This window comes from Lactuca virosa, chromosome 8 (genome assembly GCF_052849685.1).
Source record: "Lactuca virosa cultivar CGN04683 chromosome 8, Lactuca_virosa_CGN04683_v6, whole genome shotgun sequence".
NCBI lineage: Eukaryota > Viridiplantae > Streptophyta > Magnoliopsida > Asterales > Asteraceae > Lactuca > Lactuca virosa.
This window is the reverse complement of record NC_136433.1, coordinates 68,968,293-68,994,438: the sequence shown is the minus strand read 5'-3', so window position 1 is coordinate 68,994,438 and position 26,146 is coordinate 68,968,293. Positions and strand designations below refer to the sequence as shown.

The following is a 26,146-nucleotide window of genomic DNA, read 5'->3' as shown; positions in this document are numbered from 1 at the left end:
ATTTTAAAAGGTCATCAAACTTTTCACTTTGTGCTCATTTAGTCACTTAACTTTTGGTTTGGTCACATTTAGTCACCCAACTTTTAGATTTGTGCTCATTTAGTCACCTAACTTTTAAAATCGTGCTTTAAATTTTTTTAAAAGTTTAGTGACTAAATGAGCACAATTTTAAAAGTTTGGTGACTAAATGCGACCAAAACAAAAGTTAAGTAACTAAATGAGTACAAACCAAAATTTTGATGACCTTTTAAAACTTAAAAAGAGTTAATTGACCAAATAAGCACAAAACCAAAAGTTAAGTAACCAAAAATGACCTAAACCCTATAAAAAAATTATATTATGTGTCAAATCTTATCTAGTATTAATGGATTTTGATTATATATATATATGTATATATATATATATATATATATATATATATATATATATATATATATATATATATATATATATAGAGTTAGGTTATTGTGTTCTAACTATCTATTGTGTATGTAGGATTCATTGTGGACCAATCATTTTAGTTATTTTAAGAAAGTAATTAATGCATATTACATGTTGAAGATATAATGAGTATTAATTAAATCTTCAGCATTTAATATGCATTAAATACTTTATTAAAATAACTAAAATGATTGGTCCAGAATCAATACTACATGCACATAATAGATAGTAAAAACATTTGAATATAACTCTCTCTCTCTCTCTCTCTCTATATATATATATATATATATATATATATATATATATATATATATATATATATATATATATACATACTAGATATGTTTATGGCTGTGCTAAGCACGACCCATGAAGGGTAATTTTGGTATTTACTGAAAGAGATTGCATGATTCAAAGATTAATGCTATAACAAGTAAGGTTTTAGAAGTATGTCAAAATGCTTATATTATCAAAATTAATGTTAAAAGGTTTTAGCCTAAATATCCATATTATTATTAATACTATACATTTTCCATAAATTGAAAATTATACTACTATTTGGAGCACAAGTTTAACCAACAGAAAAGAATAGTAGCCAAACTTACATTTCCTTTGCTAAAGTTTTAATAATGAGCAAAAGTTTTGTGTCATCACTAAGTCATTGCAGTACAATTTTATAATCAATAAGCTTTCAATCCATTACACCTTAATTACAAAAATGAAAGTCCAATGCTATAATAGTCAAATAGTTAAAAGTACATTGCATTTTCTGCATTAACATAGCTTTGATAGCCATTTCTATACCTAAAAATGACCACTATCCAAAATCTGTAGAGATAGGTCACACACATAAAACAAAATTATGTTATAATTTAATTTGTAAGATTTAATTTCTACTATGTTGAAAAGAAAAAAAAAACAGACCCAACAGATATTGCCAGCAATGCATCAAAACTAATTAAAAGAAAAGGAAATTTTCTAGAAAGATATCTTTGTCATTTAAAGTCAATGTAGTTTTCATGATACGTGCTCCCTTGGTGTTGGTGATGCATTAGAGTGGCCTTTGAGCACTTGCATCTTCCAGGAACGACTTTACAGCAATAACGAAAAGTCAGTTAATGGCAATTGCGTAAATTATATTAATTCTACTGGACAAAGATAAATTGCATAAAGTAGAAGCATAAATAATGTTATTTCTGGCATTTAATCCTCTCAAGCTATTTTTTATGAACATTATTTTCCAGAATCTAAATCTTACCAATTTATCTAATTCTTTTTTCCATAATTACTTAATTCAATTCCTCTTCCTTTTAAATTTAAATCCTATTCCTTATATAACTCATTAGAAATTCTTTTTTGCAGATTCCGACATCTTTCCATTTTTTCTTCTTATGATGAAAGATATGTGTCAAGTTCTTATAACCATCATTGTATCATATTGCTCCTAAAAACCAAAAAAATAAATAAATAAATAAACCTAGAAGTAAACACCAGAATAAATTTACTAACCATATACTTTATAAGTCAAGAAATTGAGTTCTAAAACAGTTAATAATCAAATTAAATGAACAAAATGGTTATATGTAGAAATTAGAAACCAAACCTTAGCATCAAATAAACTGTTGATGGAAATCTGATTCTGATTGGTTGTTATATGTTTCCTCATCTAGCAAGTGGAACAAATTCGCTTCTATTTGCCCAATAACCGGATCTTGTAACCAGCCCCATAGTAAATGGACATCATCGGCTGATTACAACCATCAACTTGAAGATGTTACATAGAAGTAAAGCAGATCTTCTTAAATAACTTGGTACAAAGTGGGAATCGTTCTATATATGATTGAGAACATACCCAGGTTGAACATCATCAATTCAAATTGAAAATACTTGAGAAAATGATTAAATCCCAAAAACCTTGTACAGAAAATGAAAAAAAAATCTTGAAAGTACATCAAGATAGCGGTCCTCCCATGACCCGAAGAAGAAAGATACACTCCGACTAAAACATACATAAAATAAAAATCTTTAGGATCCCTAACTAAAAATGAAAACCCATTGATTTTGCACTGATGTAATATTAATCCAATAACTTTACAGGGGATGGCAGTTTCACTATAAACATGAAATCGTAAATCAATTTGTGAAGGGAAGACATTGGGAGACGAAAGAAGAGAGAAAGAGAGAAGAGGGGATCAGAAACACAATAAAAAATTAATAAAATCGTAGATGGTAATATGAAAGTCTAATGAATTTCCCGAAATAAGGAATATTTGAGGGTTTTGTTGATCACTTGAAGCGAGTATAGTAAAATTAGAACCCAAAATTTCAAAAGTACTTAGAAACGTATAAATGCGATGTAGACGGTACTAAAGAAAAAGGGTTTATATAGAAGGTGAGCATAGAAAGAGAAACAAACTTAGGTCTGTTTGATAGTTGCTAACTGGGTTAGAGTTAATTGGGTTAGAAGCTAATTGGGTTGGAAGCTCTGACTGAATTAACTTCTGACTGAAATCTGTTGTTTGATTTTGCATCTGACTGATAGTGAAAAATGACTATATTACCCCCAGACAACATTTCATATAAAAATTCTTTTATTATTTACCATTTAATGTATAACATTACATTTTTTACTAAAGCATTCAATGATGTCAAGGTTATTGGCTTGATATAGAAGCATTTCTTTATAGAAACATATGTTAGATCTTCAATCTTTGAGCTGATATTATAAAAAAGTTTATCACTCCGTTGAATGAAATCTTCGTCATGGTTTTAATGTGTTCAATGTTATACCAAGACAATCATGACAAAATAACTATTTCAATTAACATATGTGTTCATTTACCAAGATTTATGACTAATTACACGTTCATGAAGGTGAAAATTGTCCATAAATAATACTAGTGATTTTGGGTGAAAAGGAAAAAGTTGTATTGGGACTTTATGATATTAAATTCTTATGCCCTGCCTCCATGTCTTTGTAAAGACTCACCAATTCTTATGCCCTGCAATACACAATTACACATACATATATTAGAGATAAAGACCTGTGTAATACACAATTACACATACATATATTAGAGAAAAAGAGCTCTTAAAGGAAGCAAGATGATCTAATGATCCAAGTCTTTGAGTCTTGCAATTATCCTTATGATTTTACAGCTACAAACACTTTGTCTTGCAATTATATTCAAAGTATATGACACTCAATCCTTTCCTCAAGATTATATGTGATCCTAAAGTATAATTCAAAGCATCAACATATTGAAATATTCACAGCTATTAACTCACACAAGAAGGTAACAGATGATCCTAAAATATAAATGCTTAAGGTTTTTATGTTATCTCTTGCAATCTAGATTCTAAACATATAACAAAACTATATAAGAAATTAGAAAATCACATTCTTGTCTCGTGAAGAACATACACATCATAATAGTCCACACATCGTCAATTCAACTACATGATCCTAAAATTGAGGGGTAAAAAAACTTAAAAGCAAGAATCACATTAATTAAACTCATAACAATGTGAATTTACAAGATTTTAGACGGTTTCACACAATTGTAATCACAAAGATGAAACATTGAGTACATATGCTTAAGTACTTCTGAAAAACGTCTTTTTTTTTCTCAAAAACCCTTTTCTCCAAAAAGGAAAAACAAACTATTTACCTGCATCCAGAAGGGAGAGGTGCAGAGACGAGAGATCAAGAGGATACTAAGCTTGATCGCAATAGAGGAGGTGGACGACGATAGATAGGACGGTGGTAGAGGATCATGTGGTCGGCGAGGCTAAAGTCAGTGCTGGAATAAAGTCGTCATCCTTGGGAGGCACTGGAGTGAAGTCCGACGATCGATTGCATGAGAATCAGTGGTGGTGGAAGGAGAAGTTATGCGTTGGTTTGAAGGAGAACCGAGGTTCGACATACGAACTACAAAAAAGGAAGCGGGGAAGAGGGTATATATGAGAACGACACACAACAACTCAGTCAGCGGGTATTTTTCCTTGGACCGAATCAACACAAAAATGGGGACTGGATCCTTGATTTGGATCGAGTCCAAAGGTATAGAAAGGAAAACAAACAAGCTGACTTTGGATTGAAGATCGGGTCCTAACTTCGGACCCAGTTAGAAAGAAAATCAAACGGCCCCTTAAGAAGGATTGAATCGACATATTGGAAGTTGAGTCGTTCTGAGGGTGTGAGGATGGAAGCGATGGTTGAGGTCTTGAGGAGAAGAAAACCACTGCTCTTAAATCGTTTTTGTCTAAGAGCATTGGGTGTGGGCAACTAGATGTAACACCAAATTGGTGCCACCTCACATGCCACATCACCAATGGTGTTATGACACCAAGTGGAGAAATGGTTTTCATGTTATAACAAGATGTAACACCAACTTTTTTTCATGTCTTTTTTTTTGTATTTTTCTTTTTCGAGTTTTTTTTTTGTTTTTTTTTTTTACTTTTTTTTGTTTGTCTTTTTTTAAATTAATAAAAGAAATACATTTTTATAAAATATAATATTTAAAAAAAACAAAAAAAAGACATAATATTTAAAAACTAAAATTAAGATTACAATAAAAAAAAAGACATAATTTCAAAAGATAACATTTTTTTCCAAGTCCTAATTAACCCAAATAACATTTAAATTAAACCTAAAACCATAAGATTTTACTACTAATCCTAATTAACCCAAATACTTCTTCCTAATTTGATCCTTCATTGTTTGTAGCACCGCTAGATCATCAGGCGTCAAACCCTCCTCGCTAGTCCGAAGAATTGACAACTGATGTGTCATTAGTTCTCTCTCTCTTTTTGCTCATGCTTCTCTCGTGCTTGCCTTTCTAGGAACTCCAAGTGACGACGTTTCAAGTCATTTTTTCTTTTATTAATAAATTGTCCTCATCGAATTTCGCTCTCATTTCCGCCGCATCTTTTGCTTTCGCCTCAACCTCCTCCGCATGTCTTGCAGCGCGCCTCGCTTTGTCGCGTCCGGGCGGTCGTCGTGGTGGGGATATCTCCTCGATATCATACGGGATGTCATCGGTGTCGACGTTTAGGTCGATGTGAGTCCGTGCGTCCGACACGTCGACCGAGCTCGAATTGCGAGACCTTTTGGATTGAACCTCCGACAATGTAGGAGTTTTATTCCACTTTGGATCCGCTCTCAACAACTCCCATGATTTCTCAAAGTCGAAAACATGTCCCATTTCGACCCGATATTGTTTTTTTGCAGATTTGAACAAATCGAAGTCGTTGGTTCCGCTTTGTTGTTGCAACTCAAGCCGATTGTAAATACCGTTGAATTTGTTGCACCGCTTAGTTATTTTACTCCATTTGTTGTTTAATATGTCATTATTGCGATACAGTTTTTTCTTCAACATAGCGTGGAATGTTCTGCGCACCGTCCCCCAATAAGCACCTTTCTTCATTCTATTTCCGCGAAGTTCGTCTTTTGAAGTAGTATACCATGTCGCCGTCAAAGCATATTCCTCCTCCGGTGTCCACCATTGTGGAACATCTGCATTTTCTGTTTCAACCGTTATCGATTTCCCTTTCATTTTTCCTTTCCCTTTCCTACTACCTCCCGCTTCCACTTCAATCGATGGTTGTGTTTGAGGTGGTGGTTGGGTGGTTGTTTGTTGCATCGAAGCAAAAGTAGGGAAAAGATTTTGTTGTAAATTGGGGTTTTGACCAAATAAATTTTGTTGAAGGTAAGGTGAGTTAGGAAATTGCAGTGGTGGTGAAGTGGGATTGAAACCGACGCCTTGGTATGAGATTTGTGGTGATCCTTGAGACGATAAAAGGTTGAAATAATTTTCGTAACCCGCAAATCCGAGCACTGGCGGATCCATAATGTATCCCGGGGTATCCCGAGATACCCCTAAAAAAAATTTAGTAGTGTTAATTTTTTCGGAAAATTTGTTTTATGTTGCGGTTTTATATCGGAAAAAAATTTGGGCTACCCTAAAAAATTTTAGGTTATTTCTAAATTGACCAAAATACAAACTAGCCCCCAAATGGTCCAAAAATTTTAAGTCCACACTAATTAATTTATTGACACAAAGAGGTATTAAGCCCAATAGTCCAATTATAAAAACAAGAGAGAGAGAGATGTAATTACGATTCACGTAATTGGATACTTCGTGCGTTTCTCAATTGCCGACTTCAGAATTCCGAAATCATCTTCTCACTTCTGCCTTGCGGCCATGTGCGATCGTGGACAATTGGACATCGACTCGGACATCAAGCATTCTGAATTGCAAAATTCTAGGCACCTCCTCCGCTCCTCGGATATTTCATCACAATGAAACAAGTTAGTATAACCAAAATACTCATCCCTATTATGTATTTAGGTTAATTCAAATTCAAATTTTTTGTTATTATGTTTGAAAAATTAGAAATTAACAATTAACTTTGTTAAATTAGGGACTTAGGGTTAATAGTTAATGATTATTTGTTGTAGAAACTTGAAATCAAGTTATAGTTGATATATTTTTATTGTAGATTGCTATTTGTTCATTTGTTGTTGAAACTTGGAATCGAGATTATAGTTGATATATCTTGATAATTGATAATTTGACTGTAGGTTACTAGGTTTTTATTTGTTGACTGTTGTTGAAACTTGAAATCAAGTTTATAGTTCATATATTTTGATTATAGGTTACTATTAAAAGTTTTTTCAAAAGACATTTAGATGTTGGAGACAACAATGGTGAATGAACTTCCAAAAAAAATAGGGCTAATGAAAGTAATCAAGTTCCACAAACTAATCAACCAATACCAAAACCACAAGAAACACAATCGAATGAACCTACTCAAGTTCCACAAACTAATCAACCAATGCCAAAACCAAAAGCGGCACAAGCTTTTGATTTGAATGATCTTCCTTCGGACCCGGGGGATAGGCCAAAGATTACATCTTATAATCCTAATCAAAGGGATGAAATAAGGAGGGCATATTTGATTAAAGGGCCTTGTGAACCAAAGGGGCATAATTGTGAATATACATTATTTAGTAATAAGCCAAGACGTTTTGTTGTGCAATGGTTTACTGATTTTCCATGGTTAGAGTATAGCATAAAAAATAAGAAGGCATATTGTTTTTGTTGCTATTTGTTTGGAGATATGGTAGGGGAACAAGGTGGAAGAGATGCATTTATAACCGAAGGCTTTGACAATTGGAGTAAAAAATGCTCATTCCGGAAACATATGGGTAATATTCAAAGTTATCACCATAAGGCCCAAGAAAAGTGTGATTTGCTATTGAGAAAAAACCAATCTATTGGTGAAGTCTTGCATAAGCAAACAGAACTTGAGAAAAGTAATTATGAAATTCAATTACGTGCTACAATCCGTAGTTGTAGATTTTTATTGAAAAATGCATTACCATTTCGTGGACATGATGAGACGGAAAAGTCTAATAATAAAGGACTTTTCATTGAAGTATTATCTTTGATTAGAGAAGATAATGAGAAGATTTTTTAAAGTTACTTTAGAAAATGCTCCAAAAAATGAAAAGTTGACTTCTCCCACGATTCAAAAAGATATTGCTGATTGCTTTTTAAAAGAGATAATCAAGTCTATTTGTGATGAAATTGGTAAAGATGTGTTTGCTATTTTAGTTCATGAGTCTAGTGATGTTTCCAAAAAAAACAAATGACTATAGTTTTGAGATATGTTGATAGACTTGGGATTGTAAAGGAAAGATTTATTGGAGTTGTTCACGTGTTGGATACATCTTCTTTGACTCTTAAAGCCGCCATTGATACCGTATTTTCCAACAATAACCTGAGTATGGCTCAGGTGAGAAGTCATAAAATATTTATTCCTTTAAATTTTAATACGATATTAGTTTTATTTTTATTTCTTATAGTTTTTTATTATTTTTTATAAATATATAGGTGATGGGACAAGGTTATGATGGAGCAAGTAATATGAGTGGTGCATTCAACGGTTTGAAATCTTTGATTTTAAATGAAAATAGTTCTGCACATTATATACATTGTTTTGCACACCAACTTCAATTAGTGGTTGTGGCGGTTGCAAAGAAACATGATGATGTTGATGAATTCGTTGAACAACTAGCTTTGGTGGTTACTGCTGTTTGTGGGTCTTGTAAGAGAAAAGATATGATACGAGAGATGCAAAAAGAAATAGTGGCAGCTGAAATTGGTATTGGTGAAACGGAAACGGGAAGAGGGTTGAATCAAGAGATTTCTCTTGTTCGAGCTGGAGATACTAGATGGGGTTCACATTTTAGAACAATTGTAAGTTTGGTGAATTTGTTTGCAGAAGTTGTTGTGGTACTTAAATATGTCAAAGATGAGGGGTCTACTTTATCTAACCGTAATCAAGCAAAGGGTATTTTGTCATATTTCAAGACACTTGATTTCGTGTTTCTTTTACACTTGATGTTGGAAATTCTATGCCTCACGGATACATTGTCAAAGCATCTTCAAAAAAAGATCAAAATATTTTGAAAGCGGCTTCGTTAGTAAAAGGGACAAAGAAAGCATTGCTAGTTTTTAGAAAAGATGGGGTTCCACAAATTTGGAAGAAGGTATGTGCTTTTTGTGAAAAACATATTATTGGAATTGTGGACATGTCGGAATATTATGTCACCCCACGCAAACGTAGGACCAATAAGACTAATCAACATCATTTTGAAGTTGTGATTTTTAACACAATTTTAGATATGCAAATTCAAGAATTTGGGGATAAATTTAGTGAAGTTGGCACGGAGTTGATGGAGAACATGGCGGCATTGATTTCTTGTGACTCATTTTCTAGTTTTGATAAAGCAAAGTTGTTAAAGCTAAGCGAGATATACAAAAACGATTTTGACGATTCAGAAAGGGCGCAACTTAATGGACAACTTGATATCTATTATCACTCTTTGCTCCATGATGAGAGATTTTTCAACTTGAAGGGAATTGCAAACCTCTCTCGTTTGTTGGTGGAAACGGGAAGCACCTTTCTTTTCCTTTGGTTTATAGATTATTAAAACTAGCTTTGGTTTTGCCTGTCGCAATCGCAACCGTTGAACGGTGTTTTTCTGCAATGAAGTTCTTGAAGACCGATTTGCGTAATAGAATAGGTGATGATTTTATGAATGGTGCTTTGATTTGTAGTGTAGAAAATGAAGCACTAAAGAATGTTAAGACTGAAAATGTAATTACTCGCTTTCGTAAAATGAAAGATCGAAGAGGTGAACTTTAAAATGTAATTTTGTTATGGAAGTTGAACTTTATATCTAATGAAATTGCGGTTTTTTTTCTTATTGAATATTACACAAAAAAAAATTGGGATACCCCTTAAGTTTGACCCTGGTTCCGCTACTGAATCCGAGAGGCGAGGTTGTGTTTGGTTGTGTGTTTGGGTTTTGCTCCATTTTTTTGATTGAGAAGAAAGTATGAAAATTTTTATAAAATATAAAGAGAAAGAGAAAAAGAAAGATGTAAAGAAGTGGAAGTTGTATAGTACAAATGATAAAGGGAGAAATACAACAATCGAACCAATCTAACCACTTAAATCTAAACTGTAAAAGTAAAATAATAAAGTAGGTGAGTCTTAACTACAATTAAAAAAAATTAGTTTAGAACCAATCTAAAATGTAAAAGTAAAAGAAATACATGTTACCTGATTTTATAACCTATCTAAAATGTAAAAGTAAAAGAATAAAGTAGGTGAGTGTTAACTACAATTAAAGAGAATTAGTTTAACAATATAACATGCAGTCTGTTTTAAGGGTTAACACGTCATTCATTTCACGTGTTTGAATAACATTCTAACCGTTTTTAATGTGGGCTATATACGATTGTGTCTATACTAAAGTACATTGCTATATACTGTCAATGAACTGTAACAATGTATTTTTATAGTACAATGGTTTAGTTTGAAATATATTTAAAATATAAGTAATCTTTTTATAATACTAATGTGAGAAATATATTATTTACAAAAAATGAAAGTACATTGCTTTTTAACGCATTTAGCCCATATTTGGACCAATTACAAGAATTAGCAATGGAAGTGCATTGCTATTTATTGTAGTTAACCCTCTAATGCGATTGTACTTGAATTTACAGTTAGGTTAACTGTCAAAAATAAATGTAATGAATGTATGTTGATATACTGAACAAAAAAAAAAGTTTTATGTGTTTTTATAATTAGAACAAATGAACGATATAAATACAAAAAATAATGAATTTCATAGTACAATGCTAAAATTGAAACAAATGAAAGTACGATGTTATACAAGAAAGTAAAATCGATCTGTTCTTTTTAACTCATTTCACAAAAATGGAGAGTGGGTTGTGTGCGTAAACTTTATATTTATTGTATATTTCTAATATGGGGAATAAATGAAAGAAATATGTTATAGAACAAAATAAAATAAATATATTGTTTGTATATTTGTTAACCTGTTTACCGGATGGGTATGACAATAGTTTTACTTATTGTTGAAAATTTTGTTTTTCCAATCATTCAGAAAAATGGATATTATTATAATTCTTTGTTTGAATCGACTTACAATTTAGCAAGCAAAATTTTTATTGTAGACAAAAAAGAAATACACAAACTTTTTCTCTTCTTGAGCCACAAATAGGTATGACAATAACTTTTTCTGTTCTTGAGCCACAAATGAGTTTTACTTATTGTTGAAAATTTTGTTTTTTTAATCATTCAGAAAAATGGATATTATTTAAATTCTTTGTTTGCATCGACTTATAATTTAGCAAGCAAATTTTTTATTGTAGACAAAAAATAAATAAACTAACTTTTTCTGTTCTTGAGCCACAAAAATAGATTAAAGCTCAGAAGCGCTATAACTCGTCATTATCAGAGAAGTGTGAGGGACCAAGCCTCACAATCAGCGCTTTTATCGTCATGGCTTTAAAATGCACCAGCCGGGAATCGAACCCGGGTCTGTACCGTGGCAGGGTACTATTCTACCACTAGACCACTGGTGCCTTTTGCTTTGAAGTGGATTGCTGTTTTAAATGTAGTGTTAGATAAAAAAAAACGAAACCATTAAAACGGATCGGGTCAAGTCTATCCTCCTAAAAGTGTTACATATATGAAAGAAAAAATCTTAATGAAATGATTTGAGTGGTTTATAAGTATAAGTATTTGAATAAACTTTAGACAACTTAGACCATCCATTTGATCCATTTTATTTTTTTAGTTAATTCTAAAATTATGCAACCGATCGACAATTAAATCATTTGATTATCAATTGATCGAAACGTGCAGCTCTATATGAACATCCACAATGAGGACTATTATAAGGTATTGCTATTTGAGATAAGCTTTGAAAATTTTATTATCATTTGATATACATAACTATGATTTTTAGTAGAGCAAAAATGGGATTTTTTTTTTTTTTTTGGAGGGTGGTTTCAAGAAAACATAAGAAGTATCGTTTAGACTTTAGACAGGGCCGGTCCTGAGGATTCAAATGTCCAGGACGAGCGGGAAAAAAAAGGCCCTTTGGCTCTAATGTGTAACGAATTAAACTTGGCAATGTAACCAGATTATGCATAACAAGGCGCTATACACTTCTTCATCATGCATAACAAGCGATGTACACAACGCTATAAAACTTATACCTATATGTACCGATCTACACAATAAACTAACACTAAAATCTAAGTATTCTATTGAAAATAATCATCACTTGTGTGTTTTGGAACCACATCTGTCACATAGTTGCATCACTTGTGCCATATATGATCATTTGATATATAGCCTATAAAGAACATAGAATGTTGTTTAGGGTGTCTACACTTTTAACCTTCATAAAATTAAACAGCACCATATGAACACCAGAGACTTAGTTAATCGTCAAAAATAAACCATATCTGTTCCCATATATGGTTCAAGAAAAAAGAAAGATAGAACAAAAAATACATAACAATGTACTTTACGGAACTAACAAAAAATAGCAATGAACTTTGTGATACAGACCAGCAGCACCTAGTATCCTAAAACCACCAATTGCTTACACACTTAGTGAGCAAATCAAGGGCAGTCTAGGAAAATCAAACTTGAGCCAACAAACCACAGAATGAAATCAGGCATCTAAAATAATGATTTGTCAAAAGAAGTACAGATGTAAAGCCAAAGCGAGCATCAATAGATCATGTACATTAAACGAAAGTATAATAAAAAAATCAACAAAATTCATTACACCTAAATCCAAAAGAAGATACCCCTGTGGCATGTTTCGATTTTAAAGTAAAACGAAATAGCTTTTTAGAAATTTTAACTTAGCTAATAGGATTTAGAAACCAGTCAATAGCAAAATTAAATAACAAAACACAATCGCAGATTGTCCATAAACCAAACAAAGAAAAACCAAGAGACGGGAGAGAAAAAGATACGGATGTGAACTGAAAGGTAGAAGTCAAAGAGTTTCATAAACATACCTTTGCCAATGGATCTTGTGTACTCCTATCTAGTTGAAGCAATAGCATACCGATGATTATTTAGGGTTTCCAGTGAGCTCGAGATGCACAAAATTACTTAATTACAGAAAAAAAACGGGCCCCTGATAAAAATGGGCCCTGTGCAAATGCCCTTCTTGCCCTTCCTCATAACCGGCCATGACTTTAGATATTCTTTTAATCTTGTGTCTAATCTGCAAATTTAATCCATAAAAAAAGTAATCTTTTAGGGGTAGGTCTCACACATCATGAGGTTGTAAATTTAGTTGTGGGAGAAGAGGCTACTAGATTGAACAAACTGTTTACAATTAAAGTTGATATTTTTTTTGCATAGACTTTATTTAAATTGATTACCTACTAGATTCACTTTAGATAAGAGATGTGTGGACGTTGACTATTTATTGTGCCTGATTTTTTATTTTCATATGTTCACTTATTATTATTTTTTTTGGGAAAGAATGTTCACTTATTTATACATTATCTTTAGGTGTCTTCTATTTAGGATCAATTCGGTAGATCAATGGATGCGTCAACCTATCGTCAAATTCCGTATGTTTTATATTTTCTTTGGTTTCTGGGTATGTTTACCCTCAACTGTGGTGTGGAATTTTGGTTCATAGCAGACTCAAGTTTGGCAGTTGTCCTTGGTTATTGGAAGTTCGAATGTTGGGGCAGCGTTGTTCAGTTTTCCAGGTGGGACTTTGATCTACGTAGAATATAATTTTGGCATGTTATGTTGGTAGGATTTGTAGTGGTATTGATCCGACTAAAGTTTTGGCAGCATTTCTAGATCACCTTGGAGGTTTTCTTGAGCTATTGCGTATAGGTGGATCTATTCAGATTAAATCAAATTAAATCAAGGTGGGGGATCTTGTATCGGTCGTTCATAAGGATGTTATTGTTAACGGTTGAGGTTCGTCATTTCGTTAAATCTGTTGGTACTTCACCCTTTGGGTAAGGTTGTGAGGATGAAAGAGTGCAGTAGATCCAGGGTTGGTTAGGTGTCTATCCCTTGGGGTGTACATTGTGGTAGTGCCTCGATTATGTTCGTGAGGGGTGCAATTGGTCTGAGTAAGATAGCATGAGACTGCTTGGTTAGTATTATTAGCATGATTATCATTTGGGTTATAGCCTTCGATGTAACGTTTGTTTCCTGGTATGCATTTAAATTTATAATTTCTTCTTGTTTACAGAGCAACTCGACGAGTTAGAAACCCCAAACTCGTCGAGTAGAGATGGTTTGGGTCACGGGTTAAGAAACCTACTCGACGAGTTGTAGGCCTCAACTCGACGAGTAGGCTGGTAGAAATGAAACCCGAATTTTCAGGGTTTTGTACACTATTTAAAGGCCTTAATGTTTAATTGTGGCCTCCCTCATCGTCCCCTCAGTCCAGAGAAAACCCTAATCGTGCCTCTTTCACAATTTTGAGTGTATGTGAGCCTAAAGAGTGTTCTTTGGTGCTTTTCTTGAAGGAGTGTGAAGTTGGTGGTGCAAAGTTGAAGGGAGAAGCTTTAGATCTGGGATTTTCAGTGTTGTTGCAACCATTTGGAGGTATAAAGTCGATACCTTGACTATTTATTTGCTATATATCTCCTTTGAGAAGTTGATGGCCTTTAGTAGCTTATTTTGATGTCATTCATGGATTTGAACATGTTATGAAGTTATGACTTCAGATCTAGACATTTCATGGCCTATTGAGACTTAAAGTTGTCAGCTTTATCAAGTCTTGGCCCTCCTCCATGCCCTAGGTCCCTTATAAAGCTTAGTTTTAGTGTTTTTAGCCTCTTGATACCATGCATGGACGTAAAGTTAGCAACTTTACGTGGTATTTCAGCCCAAGGGGACCAGATCTATGGTTTGGAGGCATTAGACTCGCTTGGAAGTGATTGAATGCGTTAAGACTAAGGAAACTTGACGAGTTGTTTACCCAACTCGGCGAGTTGGATCGTGGTCCCCAGACCTTTTTTATTACTGAGCAAACTCGGCGAGTTGGCTAGGGTTTTCTCGGTTTTCTGAAGACAGAAGGAACTCGACGAGTTGTACTAAAAAGTCCTGATTCTGTTGAGAAGGAGGAACTCGGCGAGTTGAAGGAAAAGTCGACGAGTTGGATCACGATTTCACGATTTTGTGATTTATGGGAACTCGGTGAGTTGAGGAGTGAACTCGACGAGTTGAGTCAACTCGGAGCGTTGACTTTGACTTTGACTTTGACTTGGATCAAGTTGGTCCTTAAGGGGTTATGAGTATGAAAGGGTAATTAAGGAAATCTTTATGTATAGGAGCTTGAGTTGGGTTGATTTTCGAAGCCGATGATTTCAGCTACTTTTCGGTATTCGAGGTAAGTTACCTTCTGGTAGGAGGTGGGTCTAGGGCACCAATGCCGGCCCTACTAGTACTTTTTTGTTGGTAGCCGATTGTCTTTGTGATAATTGTCTGCTATTCCACTATCTGTTATGCTTTATGTGCTATTATGTTATGATAATATGTGACAATGGTAGGAGGGGTGGATTAGACCCCGTAACCGGTTGAGATAAGTCGGAGGGTAGGTTGGGCACCTAGATATGTCTGGAAATATGTTATTATGTGGTAGTGGTAGGGGTGAAATAGACCCCGTAACCGGTTGAGATAAACCGGAGGGTAGGTCGGGTACCCAGATATGCCTGGCAGGGTAGGTTGGGCACTTAGATATGCATGACAGGGGTAGGTCGGGCACCCCGGTATGTCTGAAATGGGTAGGTTGAGCACCCAGGTATGCTCAGCAGGGTAGGTCGGGCACCCAGATATGTCTGACAGTATGTTTATTGTATGGTATGTGGTATGATGGGGGAACTCACTAAGATTTATGCTTACGGTTTTCAGTTTTGGTTCCAGGTAATTCTTCTTCGAAAGGAAAGGAGACGACATGATTGCAGCGCATCACACCATGATTTCCGCACATGAGATCTTTGGGAGTTATACTCTGATGTTGTTTTATTATGACATGTTTTGACTATTGATATATTAGTTTTGATATGGGTTGACACTATGGATGTTTTCAGACATTTGGTTTTATAATTATTAAATTACAAATGAAATTTTTGGGTCATGAATTTTGGGATGTTATAAGTTGGTATCAGAGCCTTGGTTTGAGGGATTCGGACGCACCTTGGGGGTGTCCGGACTCAAATCGGGGGTTTGAGAAATTTTTACAATGAAAATAATTTTTCTAAAAATTTAAAATTAAGGGTTTTGAGAAAGAACAAGGAGTGTGATGCGTGCAATCAGCCAAGCTCAAGTAAGTTTTCCCCAAGATATACATACATGTTCGCTATGATATATGATATGATTATGAGAACTGCATGCTAGATTAGGGGTAAGGATCTAGGAATGATGCCTTGTATGCCTACTATATGTGCTTATTGAGCTGCATGCTAGTACTGATTAGTCAGTGATATGATGACCTGTGTAGGATATGCCTGGTTTTGGTTACTTAATGCTCGAATGCTGCTTGCTTTGTGCTTTTAGGAGTTCTAGTTATCTTTAATTAACTAGTAAACGAATATGTTAAGTTACATATTACGAGGAGTAAATAATTTCAGAAGGTTAGGTCTAACCCATTTTCACAGCTCTTGTCTGAGTCCAACCGTTGTAGGGTAGGACCTCTCATTCGAAGAGTTATCTGGTTTTAGTGATATGTAATGGTATCCGCGAGCTAGTTAGTGAGAGATAGCAGGAACTTCTTATGAAGCTGATGGCAGAGAGTAGGATGGAGATTACCCTAAGGCATGCCTAGGATGAGATTAGCGTTGAGAGCAGTAGTAGTGAAAGGGACTAGGTGGAGTCAAGGCAAATCTTGAGGAAAGTACGGATAGATGTGGAAGGTAGTATGGGCCCGTACTACTAAAAGTAGAGGGTCCGTACTCGAGTCAAGGAGGGCTGAGATGAACCCAGGGAACTTGTAGTGTGTGAGATCCCTCGAGTTATGATGTGTATTTGAATGATTGTTATGGTGCATTTTCAGTATGGTGACGCTACACACTAGACCAGTTGGCAGTTCTGGCATCGACGAGGGATAAGGCTCGGGCTCTGGAGCCGGGCAGCTCGATGATCAGATGAGGGAGTTCATTTCATATGAGATCACGCGCAATATCATTGACCAGACTCCTGTGATCTTCGACACGATCAAGGAGGGCATTTTGGAGATTCTTGATGAGAGGTTGGGTGCATTCCGTATCGAGATGGCGGCCATGATAGGGGCGTGCACGATGACATTCAGGGAGTTACGAGCTTGTGGAGCTCCAGAATACCATGGGGCTAGGGACCCCATTGCTAGCAGTAGGTGGTTGGCGGATGTCGCTAATGCCTTTTGCACCAGCCGTTGTCCCGAGGGGGACAAGGTTCGACTTGCTTCCTGCCTTCTGAAGGACAGGGCGCGAGATTGGTGGGAGGAGATTGGGCATGCTATTGGTGATGCTGCCTTTGATACCATGACCTGGAGCGACTTTACGACTAGGTTCCGGGCGCACCTGTGATCGAGGTTCAGTAGGGATGGTACTGCTACCACCTTGACTCGAGTACGGACCAGGTCATGGTATCGGGCTGCTTCAAGTGCGGTCGGACTGGTCATGTCAGCAGGGATGGTACTGCTACCACCACCACCACTGCAGTATCTGATCTGATTTGCTTCCAGTGCAATTAGAGGGGTCACAATAGGTCCCGGTGTCCGAGTTTAGCAGCAGCAGCAGCGGGACAGGTGGCAGCATCCGCTCCTGCAACACTGAGGATTACCGATGGCCGTCAGGGCCGGACATAGGTCTTTGTGGCCCTGCTGATATAAGTGTCAGTTTGGGTTTTTGTGGAAATTGGATTTTTGTTTGGAAGGTCTTAAGGATGGTATGAGTTGATATAAGTGTAGGGCTTCTCGTTACCTTTCCGTGGATATAAGGATCATCAGAAACGAGCTTATAACGAAGAAGTTATGGACTTCAGAAGTTTGGTGGTTTTAAGGTTTAGTCGGGTATCCGGGGTGTACACAAAGGTTACGTGGGGAATACCTCGGAGTACGTTGGACGTATTGACCAGGATGGTCGCGGGTGCTCTTCGGAGTACGTTGAGCGTACCATATGTACGTTGGGTGTACTCCAATCAGACCCAAACCATATTTTAGGGTCTTGGACCCTATTTAAGCTCCTTATCTCCTAACCTAACCCTAATATCTTCAGCCACCTTCCCTCTAAACCCTAGAAATCGACCCTTAGCCCCCATTTGAGTGATTTTAGAGCTTCAAATTGATTTATGTGTGTTTTGGTGCTCGAGGAGGAAGAAGGAACTTCTTGAAGAGTCATTGTTTGACTTAGAGCTTTTGGATCCAGGCTTTGTGCACCTAGATCTAACTTCTGGAGGTATAAAGTATCAACCTTTGCAACTCTTTCTTGTATATGTAGCTAGGTGGCACCTTGTTATGAGTTGGTCCCTTTGTGGTGGTTCTTGTGAGTAGAAGTTACTCCAGAACCTTTGAGCTTCATATTTGGCCTTTGTTGGGGTTATGGAGTCATAAAGTTTGGATCTTTATGAATATAAACCTTCCATGCATGATTTGGTAGCCTTTTGGTGAAGCTTGAGACTTAGGGTTTTGATTTGGGTCCCATTAAGTCATGATAAGTCATAAAGTCAGGAACTTTATGACTTAAGAAGTCCCTTTGAATCAGATCTGGAAGTTTGGACTAAGGTATTAAGGTATTAAGAGGGTTCTAAGACATTTTGGAGTAATTTTGGCCTTTGGAATTCATCTTTGGTGTTTGGGCTTCATTAAGCCATGCAAAGGCTTAAAGAATTCGACTTTATGGATCAAGTCACTTATATTTAGCTATTTTGAGGTTTTGGACGTCGTGGCTTAATGGATTAAGAACTTCCCATAATGCCAGTTACCCACCTCATGAATAAAATCACATGCAACAAAGCTTAGATAATCCTTTGAGTAACAGACTCATCCCTACTACGGTTGGACTCAGACAATAGTTGCGCAATAGGGTCAAATCCATCACTCTGAGATTATTCAACCTTTGTCACATATGACTTAACATATTCACTTAGTAGCTAACTCCCATCACCTAAGGGTTCCACAAAGCATAAAGCAAGCAACATTCATGTAGTAGCAATCTATTCCATAGAATAACCCACGAACATTCAAACTCACATTCCATAACTCATGCTAGGAACCTTCGCTATTATTGTTGACTGTCTTACGCATACAAATTATACCCAAACTAGCATCCCATGCTTCTTAGGCTACAAGGCATCACATATCAGGCCAATCTATCTCTGACTAATCAGCACTAGCATGCAAGTCTACAAGTTCATACAATAAGCATACACGACATCTCTCCTAGCATTCTAATATGCAAACACTAAGAAGATCCTTAGCCCTAACTAGCATGCGATTCACAGATTCATAACTCAGATCATATTAGATATCATGTACGGGTATTTTGGGAGAAACTTAGTTGAGCTCGGTCGATTGTGTGACAACCCAAAACTTTTATCTTGTACACTTAGCCAATTCAATCAATGTTAAACTTGTTCTGTTGACTTCTTGTACTGTTTAAGGGTTCATTTAAGCGTTTTAAGCTTGAGTATAGCCAAGGTTGAGGTTAGAAAAGAGTCAGCAAGCCGTAGAGTGACAAAATCGGGCCATACACACCCTTAGGGGGAGTGTACGGCCATACACATGGGTGTGCGGCCGCACACTCACCTCTTGGCCGCACACTCACTTCTAGGCAACACACCCACCCTTATATAAAGGGTAGACCCCCTTTCCTTTCATTCCTTTAACACCTTGGCAGCACACAACACCATTTATCTCAAGCTTCTTCAACCACAAACCTTCCAAAGCTTCAAAAACGTGAGTAATTCATCCTCTAGCTTGCAAACCATGAAAGACCACTCTATCTAAGCCTTAAGTGTGCAATATTCGTCATGTTCTTCGTGTTTGGAAGTGAGTGCGGCCGCACACCCCCATAAGGTGGCCGCACACTCTTAAAATACCCTCCAAAGTGAGAGTTTGACTTCCATATTCGAGTTGGACATGACCCTAGCTTTGCTACACCTTAGAATTGGCATTTTGGACATCATCATGTAGGGTGTACGACCGCACACACCTGTGTACGGCCGCACACACCCTTGTGCGGTAGCACACTCCTTGTGTGCGGCAGCACACTCCCGTGTGCGACCACACACTCACCCTAGGACCACAAACCCATTTCTAAGACCCTTAACTTGTACTACCACTAAGTGTGGACCTAGAACACTTCATGGATGCAAGTATGGACCTTGAAAAACACCTCAAAGGCACCCTCCATCATGAGTGTACGGCCGCACACCCATGGCCGCACACACTTTAAGGTGGCCATACACCTCCCTCATGCAATCCTTTAAGGTCCTAACACTTAGTGCAAGTAGTTCCAAGTCCCTAGAGTGGTTCCTCATCATATCTAGTAGCGAAATACCTTCATTTGACTCCTTTATGTGTCATTACATGTTAATTAGGAGCAAATCGTGTTCAAGGTTTCACTTGACACTCAGCCTCCGTGTCGATCCTTCAATCAAACCACTTGTTCGAGGTGAGTTCATACCCCTACATTTTCCGTGTTTTTAATGTTTTCAGGGGGGGGAATACAAGCCAAACTCAAAGTATTTTATTAATTTTTAAACTTATTAATACAGTCCAACGATTTCCATGTTTAATAACATATTCAGATATTTTATCCCTTTTTGTAATATGTTGAGCATAAGGGAAACTTTTATTTTGGAAATCTAACTTCATAGCTTTCAGAAAGGTTTTTACAAAGCATTTTCCATATCAATTCTAATAAACTATAATGGGTATAGTTTGGGATAACCCTCTAGGCAGTTTTTACCAAATCAGATTTCATGGATGAATATGTATAAACTATGGCAGATTTAGTTTATGTTATATATTTTCTCAGGAGTATAAAGTACAATTATTCAAGGATAATTATAGTTTTATACTGTTTCTAGCTCGTAAACTAGATTATACAGAATTGTGAGGCTCTACTTCAATACTGTACCCTTAGGTGTACATGGATAAATCCTTTTAGTATAACCAGAGTCTCCTGGAGGGAGAGCGTGAGATTTGTGAATAGATCTATTCAGGACTGACAATCTCACACCTGAACTGCTAGCTACAGTTAGGCAGACATGCCTGAGGTGAACAAATGTCATTTAGCTTAACGCCTGAAGAACGTTGTAAAGGTCTCTCGGTCATATCAAGCATGGTTATACGACTCGCAAATAAGTATAAACTAATTTTGGTGTACGGACTCTACTCTTCATTTGTTTTATTTTGAGTAATAAAACTACTTTCATATATACTGATAGTAATCAGGGATTTCTAAACTTGCATCTCTACCTCTAGGACGGATAACCTGTTTTTAGGGAAAATATGGGATTTTCCCAGGATAACACCGACATTTCTAAAACTGATGGTTTATTTTCTACTAATAGATACTCTTTCAAAACTGCTTTCATAAGAAAATATGGGATTTTCTTTATGAACACTTTTCAAAAGGATTCAAAGAACATTTTCCACCAAAAACTAAATGATTATGAATTCACCAGCTTTGTGCTGATAGTCTTTTAGACTGCTTGTATTCTCAGGGAATCAGTAGATAGGTACCTTCCGAGCATTGTGAAGAAGTCGGAGCGAATAAGATTTTGTCTTTATACTTTCCTTATACTTTTGATGTATTCGAATCAGATTTAAAACCGATGTAAACTTATTTAATTTTCATGTATGCAATGTTTGGTTGTGTTTACTATGATTGCTATTATACACTATTTTTGGTCTGATATACTTTTGAATGTTTGGAAAAAGATAATTGGTATTTCTGACTAAACTACAAATGAAACTTTTACCTTATAATTTCTGGGATGTTTCACAAAGTTAGATGTTTTATCTGTAACTGTATAAGCCTTAATTTAATTTAATATGTAAAATGGTTTGAAGATATTAGCAACGTTCTTTAGGTGTATATTAATAATAAAACGATTATGTTGTACAATAAAATATAAAATTTAATAGACTGAAGTCAATCATAGAAATAACATTGTTTTGATTGAAATTAGAAAGTAAGACTTTGTAAGACACATACATGAATACAAAATGATATAATAAATTACAAATAGTTTATTGGAGACCATTAATTTTCTTTTTGCGAATATTTGTTTTGGGCGACGATTAAGACACTGTTTTTTTGGTTAAAAATTAAAAGTGTATTGTTTTTTGGTTAAAAATAATATTATGTTCTTTTCGATTAAGGTTCGATCGGTAATACTTGAATTTATTTATCTAATAGTTTATTATTATTTTTTTTTATTTTTGGGAATTTAATAGAATGTTAGTTTTCTTTTAGCGGAATGAAGGAGGGGTTGAAATTGTTTTTTTATAAATAATTCCATTTTGACAATTAGTTTTCTTTTTACGGATAATTATTAGTTCAAGAAATAGATGCTTTCTTCTCAATAATTCAAACTTATGATCCATGTTCAATTAATACAAAATGATAGGCATTGGCCAAAATAATAAATAGAATTGCCAAAATGTTACATAATCTTCATTTGTTCATCTGTTCAATTAAAGTATGCTTATGTACTTGGCTCTCATGAACCTACGATATATTTTAGCAATTAGTCTGAGTCTCTATAAGTTTTTTAAAACTTTAATTAAAGTTATGTCTTTGAAATAATAAGTCCAAATAAAAAGGAATAAATATGTTTAAATGGAAAACTTAACTTCTTTTTTTAATAAAATAAGCTACTTTTATATTCACAAAAAACACAATAAAATTATGTAATTTATTCACAATTCTTAACCATTTAATTTTGAAAATCTTAGTTAATTGTTATATTACATATAAAAACAGCCAAAATACCTTATCAATCCCCATACCTTATCAGTCCCCACGTAGGGGCAAGAGTGTGAACTCATGGTTTTCTAAATGCACTTACATGAAGGTAACAACAAATTATAGCAAATGAACTCATGGTTTACTTGAACCTAACCAAAGTTCATAAAAGAATTAAAAAGAATCATTAACGACAAATTATTGTTAATAAGCTCATGCTCCTGAGTCTTCTTTTTTATTGGCGTGTGGCCCCCTATAAATTACAACGATGGATAAGTAAGTTCAAAGCTTTGGAACATCAACTTACTTTTCAATTTTGAAATAAACCTTTAAAAAATACTTGGAATAGCATCCTACTTTTCAAAACATGAAAAATAATGTTCTTTTGATTTTGGCTAGGTAAGTTCGAAGCAATGGCACTACATTCCAAGCTCATGTACATGTATTTTTCGTTTTAACCTTCAAAAAGCAATGTCTTTTTCATTTTTATTATTTTAAAAACATACCCAATAAATTGATAATCCATATGATTATCAAGTATCACTTAATCAAACTGTTTTGGATAATTAGTTTATTTTATTTAATGACAGTTATCTAAATCTTGAGAATAGAACAAAAACACATCTTGATAGGGCATTCAACCTGACATAAATGTTGATAATATGTTTGTTTAGTTAAAATGTGAGACCATTGGATATGTTTTCTTAGTAAAAATTTGAATATATCTAGAACCTTTTCCAACAACTTCCTAGAGATTTTAATCTGCAAAAAAAATAACAGTATATTATATGACGACCATCTGACATGAAAAAAGTAAGATGTGAATGTGTGAATATATAAAAATAGGATGTTATAATGAATAATACATGAAAGTATGATGTTATTTAAAGCTTTGTATTATAAAGAGCAGTAAATAGTATCATTGAGAGATGATATATACTCTTTCAATCACCCATACAGATAGAGGGGTACCATATATTTGAGAGATGAATTTGAAAATCCTTTTGAGTTTGGTTACCATGATTGTAAAGTATAAGCAATAATGAAAGCTTAAAATCGCTTGTAGAAAGAAAAGTAACAAAGCAAAAAAAAATGAAAAAAAACCCAAATAAATGTGATTTCTTTCCATATCAAATGAGCCAAGCATTTCATCAAACGGTAACATCTGTCTAAGAAGAAATCACACGCAACAACAGATGCAAGAGCAAGTTAATGAAATCAAAAAAATTAGGTCAAATAGAAGAGAGAGAGAGAGAGAGAGAGAGAGAGAGAGAGAGAGAGAGAGAGAATTGGAAAACATACCAACTAAAAATCGATGACTCAGGAATGGAAAACGGGAGAGATGAATCAATAATGGAATGTTCTTGATTTTAGCATTCACAGTTACACCCTGTTCTCGAAATTTTTAAGGAGGGAAAGGAAGGGTGGGTGATGGTGATGGAATCAAGATGCAAAGCGGCGCCAACAATGATCGAATCAGGTGGTTGAAGGTGAATTGGTGTTAAAGAGAAGAAGAGAGGGAGACAGCTGATTGAAGGGTGCGTAAAGAGGTGACGACAACATTTTAAGGTTAGAAAGGGAAAGGGTTGAAAGAATGGTGGCTGTAGTGATGGTTGTTTAATTTTTTACTTGTCGAAGGTGTGTGGATGTTCGTTGAAGCCGGTGTTGTTAGGTGAAGGTGGCGTATTACCCATGTCTTTTTGAAGCAAATGAATCAAAAAACTATTAAGATCTAGTGAGATACCCGATTCGGAGTAAGAAACACATGATGGAGATATGGAAGATTGGGTATTCAAAATTTCAATTTTAAATCCCTCCTTTCAAGATGTAAACAGGTGGAACAAAAATCCACCCGTAAATTGTATTTAAATTTTAAATATTTGTTATTAATGTTTCACCAATTAATCTAATTTATTAACTAAAGGGTTTCTACTTCAATGGTATCATGTGTTGTATTTTCTCTTTGAGATCGAGAGTTCAAGTTCCATCTAAAACATAGATTGACTTATAAGTATTTTAAGAGTAAATTAGACTTGTCATTTAAAAAACAGTATACTTTATTAAAAATCCAATAATACTTTATTTTACTGCTCATTGTCAATCATTAACATCGTAACGGTTAATATTTTTTTTTTATTTTTTTTTCATAGCTACATACAAAATGATTTTCACTGTCTTTTTTCTATTTTAATTGATTATATAATATTAGATCTCTCTTTGTCTCTCTCCCACAATTAAATAATATAAATAAATTAGATTTGGCATGTTTAAAGGACGACCTATAGTTATAAAAATTCAACAATATTTCATTTTATTATTCATTATCAATTATCAATTATTAAATTCATAACGATTGATATTTTTATGTTTTATTTTCATAGCTACATACATAATGATTTTCATTATTTTTTTTACTATTTTCATTGTTTGTATACTATTAGATATCCCGTATGAATAAATTAGATTTTCCGTTTAAAAAACAATCTAATTTACTAAAAATCAAATATATTTCATTTTACTATCCATTATCAATCATTAAAATCATAAAAATTAAGATTTTCATTTTTTATTTTATAGCTACATACATAATGATTTTTACTATTTTTTTTTCTATTTTCATTGATTATATAATATTTGCTTTTCCACTTATTAAATATTAATATGTTATGTCTTTAAGAATTATATTTTATATAAAGAAGATAAATTAATTAATAAAAAAAATCAAAAGAGGTTAAAAGGGTTTATAATATTTGTTTTTTGTTAAATATAATCATAAGAATATATGGTACAATTAATAAGCGATGATATAACAAATACAATACGTTTCAATATTTGGATGCTCTGTTTTCAAACAAAAAATATGATATATAAGTAACTATATAATATATATTATGCTCTAAAATCATATTTTTAGAATCATGGATCAAAATGATATTACTTATGGGCCATTTGCCCACTTGACTTTGGACAATAACTCAATCTTTGTTGTATTCACTTGGGAAAACTATGAATTATTGAAAAACTAAAAATAATTGAATTGGGTTCAAAGGATTATCTACAAATATTGAAACTGAAAATAATTGAATTGGGCTCAATGGATAACCTTCAAATATTCGATTGCTGGTTGATTCATTATGAAAACTTTGTTACTATATTAAACCTAGGGGTGTTCAAAAATAACCGAATCCGAAAAATCCGATCCGAAAATCCGATTCAAAATTACCCGAAAATTCGGATATCCGTATTTTCGGATTCGGATTCGGATATCAATTTTGAAAAATTTCGGATATTTCGGATATCCGATATCTGAAAAATAAAAATTTCTAATTATTTTTTAATATCTTACTTATAAT

At 34.5% G+C, this 26,146-nt stretch overlaps 2 protein-coding genes and 2 non-coding genes across 4 annotated transcripts; 2 read left to right on the top strand and 2 right to left on the bottom strand.

Moving 5' to 3' along the window:
* The first annotated feature begins 7,281 nt into the window (after positions 1 to 7,281).
* LOC145130464 (uncharacterized) lies at positions 7,282 to 7,926 on the top strand. The gene has a single exon (XM_079065260.1). It carries the CDS (start codon positions 7,282 to 7,284, stop codon positions 7,924 to 7,926), a length of 645 nt encoding a protein of 214 aa, XP_078921386.1.
* A 171-nt stretch (positions 7,927 to 8,097) lies between these two features.
* On the top strand, positions 8,098 to 9,660 carry LOC145130463 (uncharacterized). Its single transcript, XM_079065259.1, has 4 exons — positions 8,098 to 8,244; positions 8,343 to 8,802; positions 9,135 to 9,389; positions 9,452 to 9,660. Exons 1-4 carry the CDS (start codon positions 8,098 to 8,100, stop codon positions 9,658 to 9,660), a joined length of 1,071 nt encoding a protein of 356 aa, XP_078921385.1.
* A 1,594-nt stretch (positions 9,661 to 11,254) lies between these two features.
* Positions 11,255 to 11,338, bottom strand: LOC145135150 (small nucleolar RNA snoR114). Its single transcript, XR_013719629.1, has one exon. It is a non-coding gene; the product is annotated as a small nucleolar RNA snoR114 (small nucleolar RNA).
* A 5-nt stretch (positions 11,339 to 11,343) lies between these two features.
* TRNAG-GCC (transfer RNA glycine (anticodon GCC)) lies at positions 11,344 to 11,414 on the bottom strand. Its single transcript has one exon. It is a non-coding gene; the product is annotated as a tRNA-Gly (tRNA).
* Positions 11,415 to 26,146: the final 14,732 nt, after the last annotated feature.

Excerpts from the sequence above, each read along its gene's own strand:
- LOC145130463 (XM_079065259.1), top strand. The coding sequence starts at position 8,098 with ATGACTATAGTTTTGAGATATGTTGATAGACTTGGGATTGTAAAGGAA. Across the intron at positions 8,245-8,342 it reads ATAACCTGAGTATGGCTCAG|GTGATGGGACAAGGTTATGA; the intron begins GTGAGAAGTCAT and ends ATAAATATATAG. Across the intron at positions 9,390-9,451 it reads GGGAATTGCAAACCTCTCTC|CTTTGGTTTTGCCTGTCGCA; the intron begins GTTTGTTGGTGG and ends TATTAAAACTAG.
- LOC145130464 (XM_079065260.1), top strand. The coding sequence starts at position 7,282 with ATGCCAAAACCAAAAGCGGCACAAGCTTTTGATTTGAATGATCTTCCT.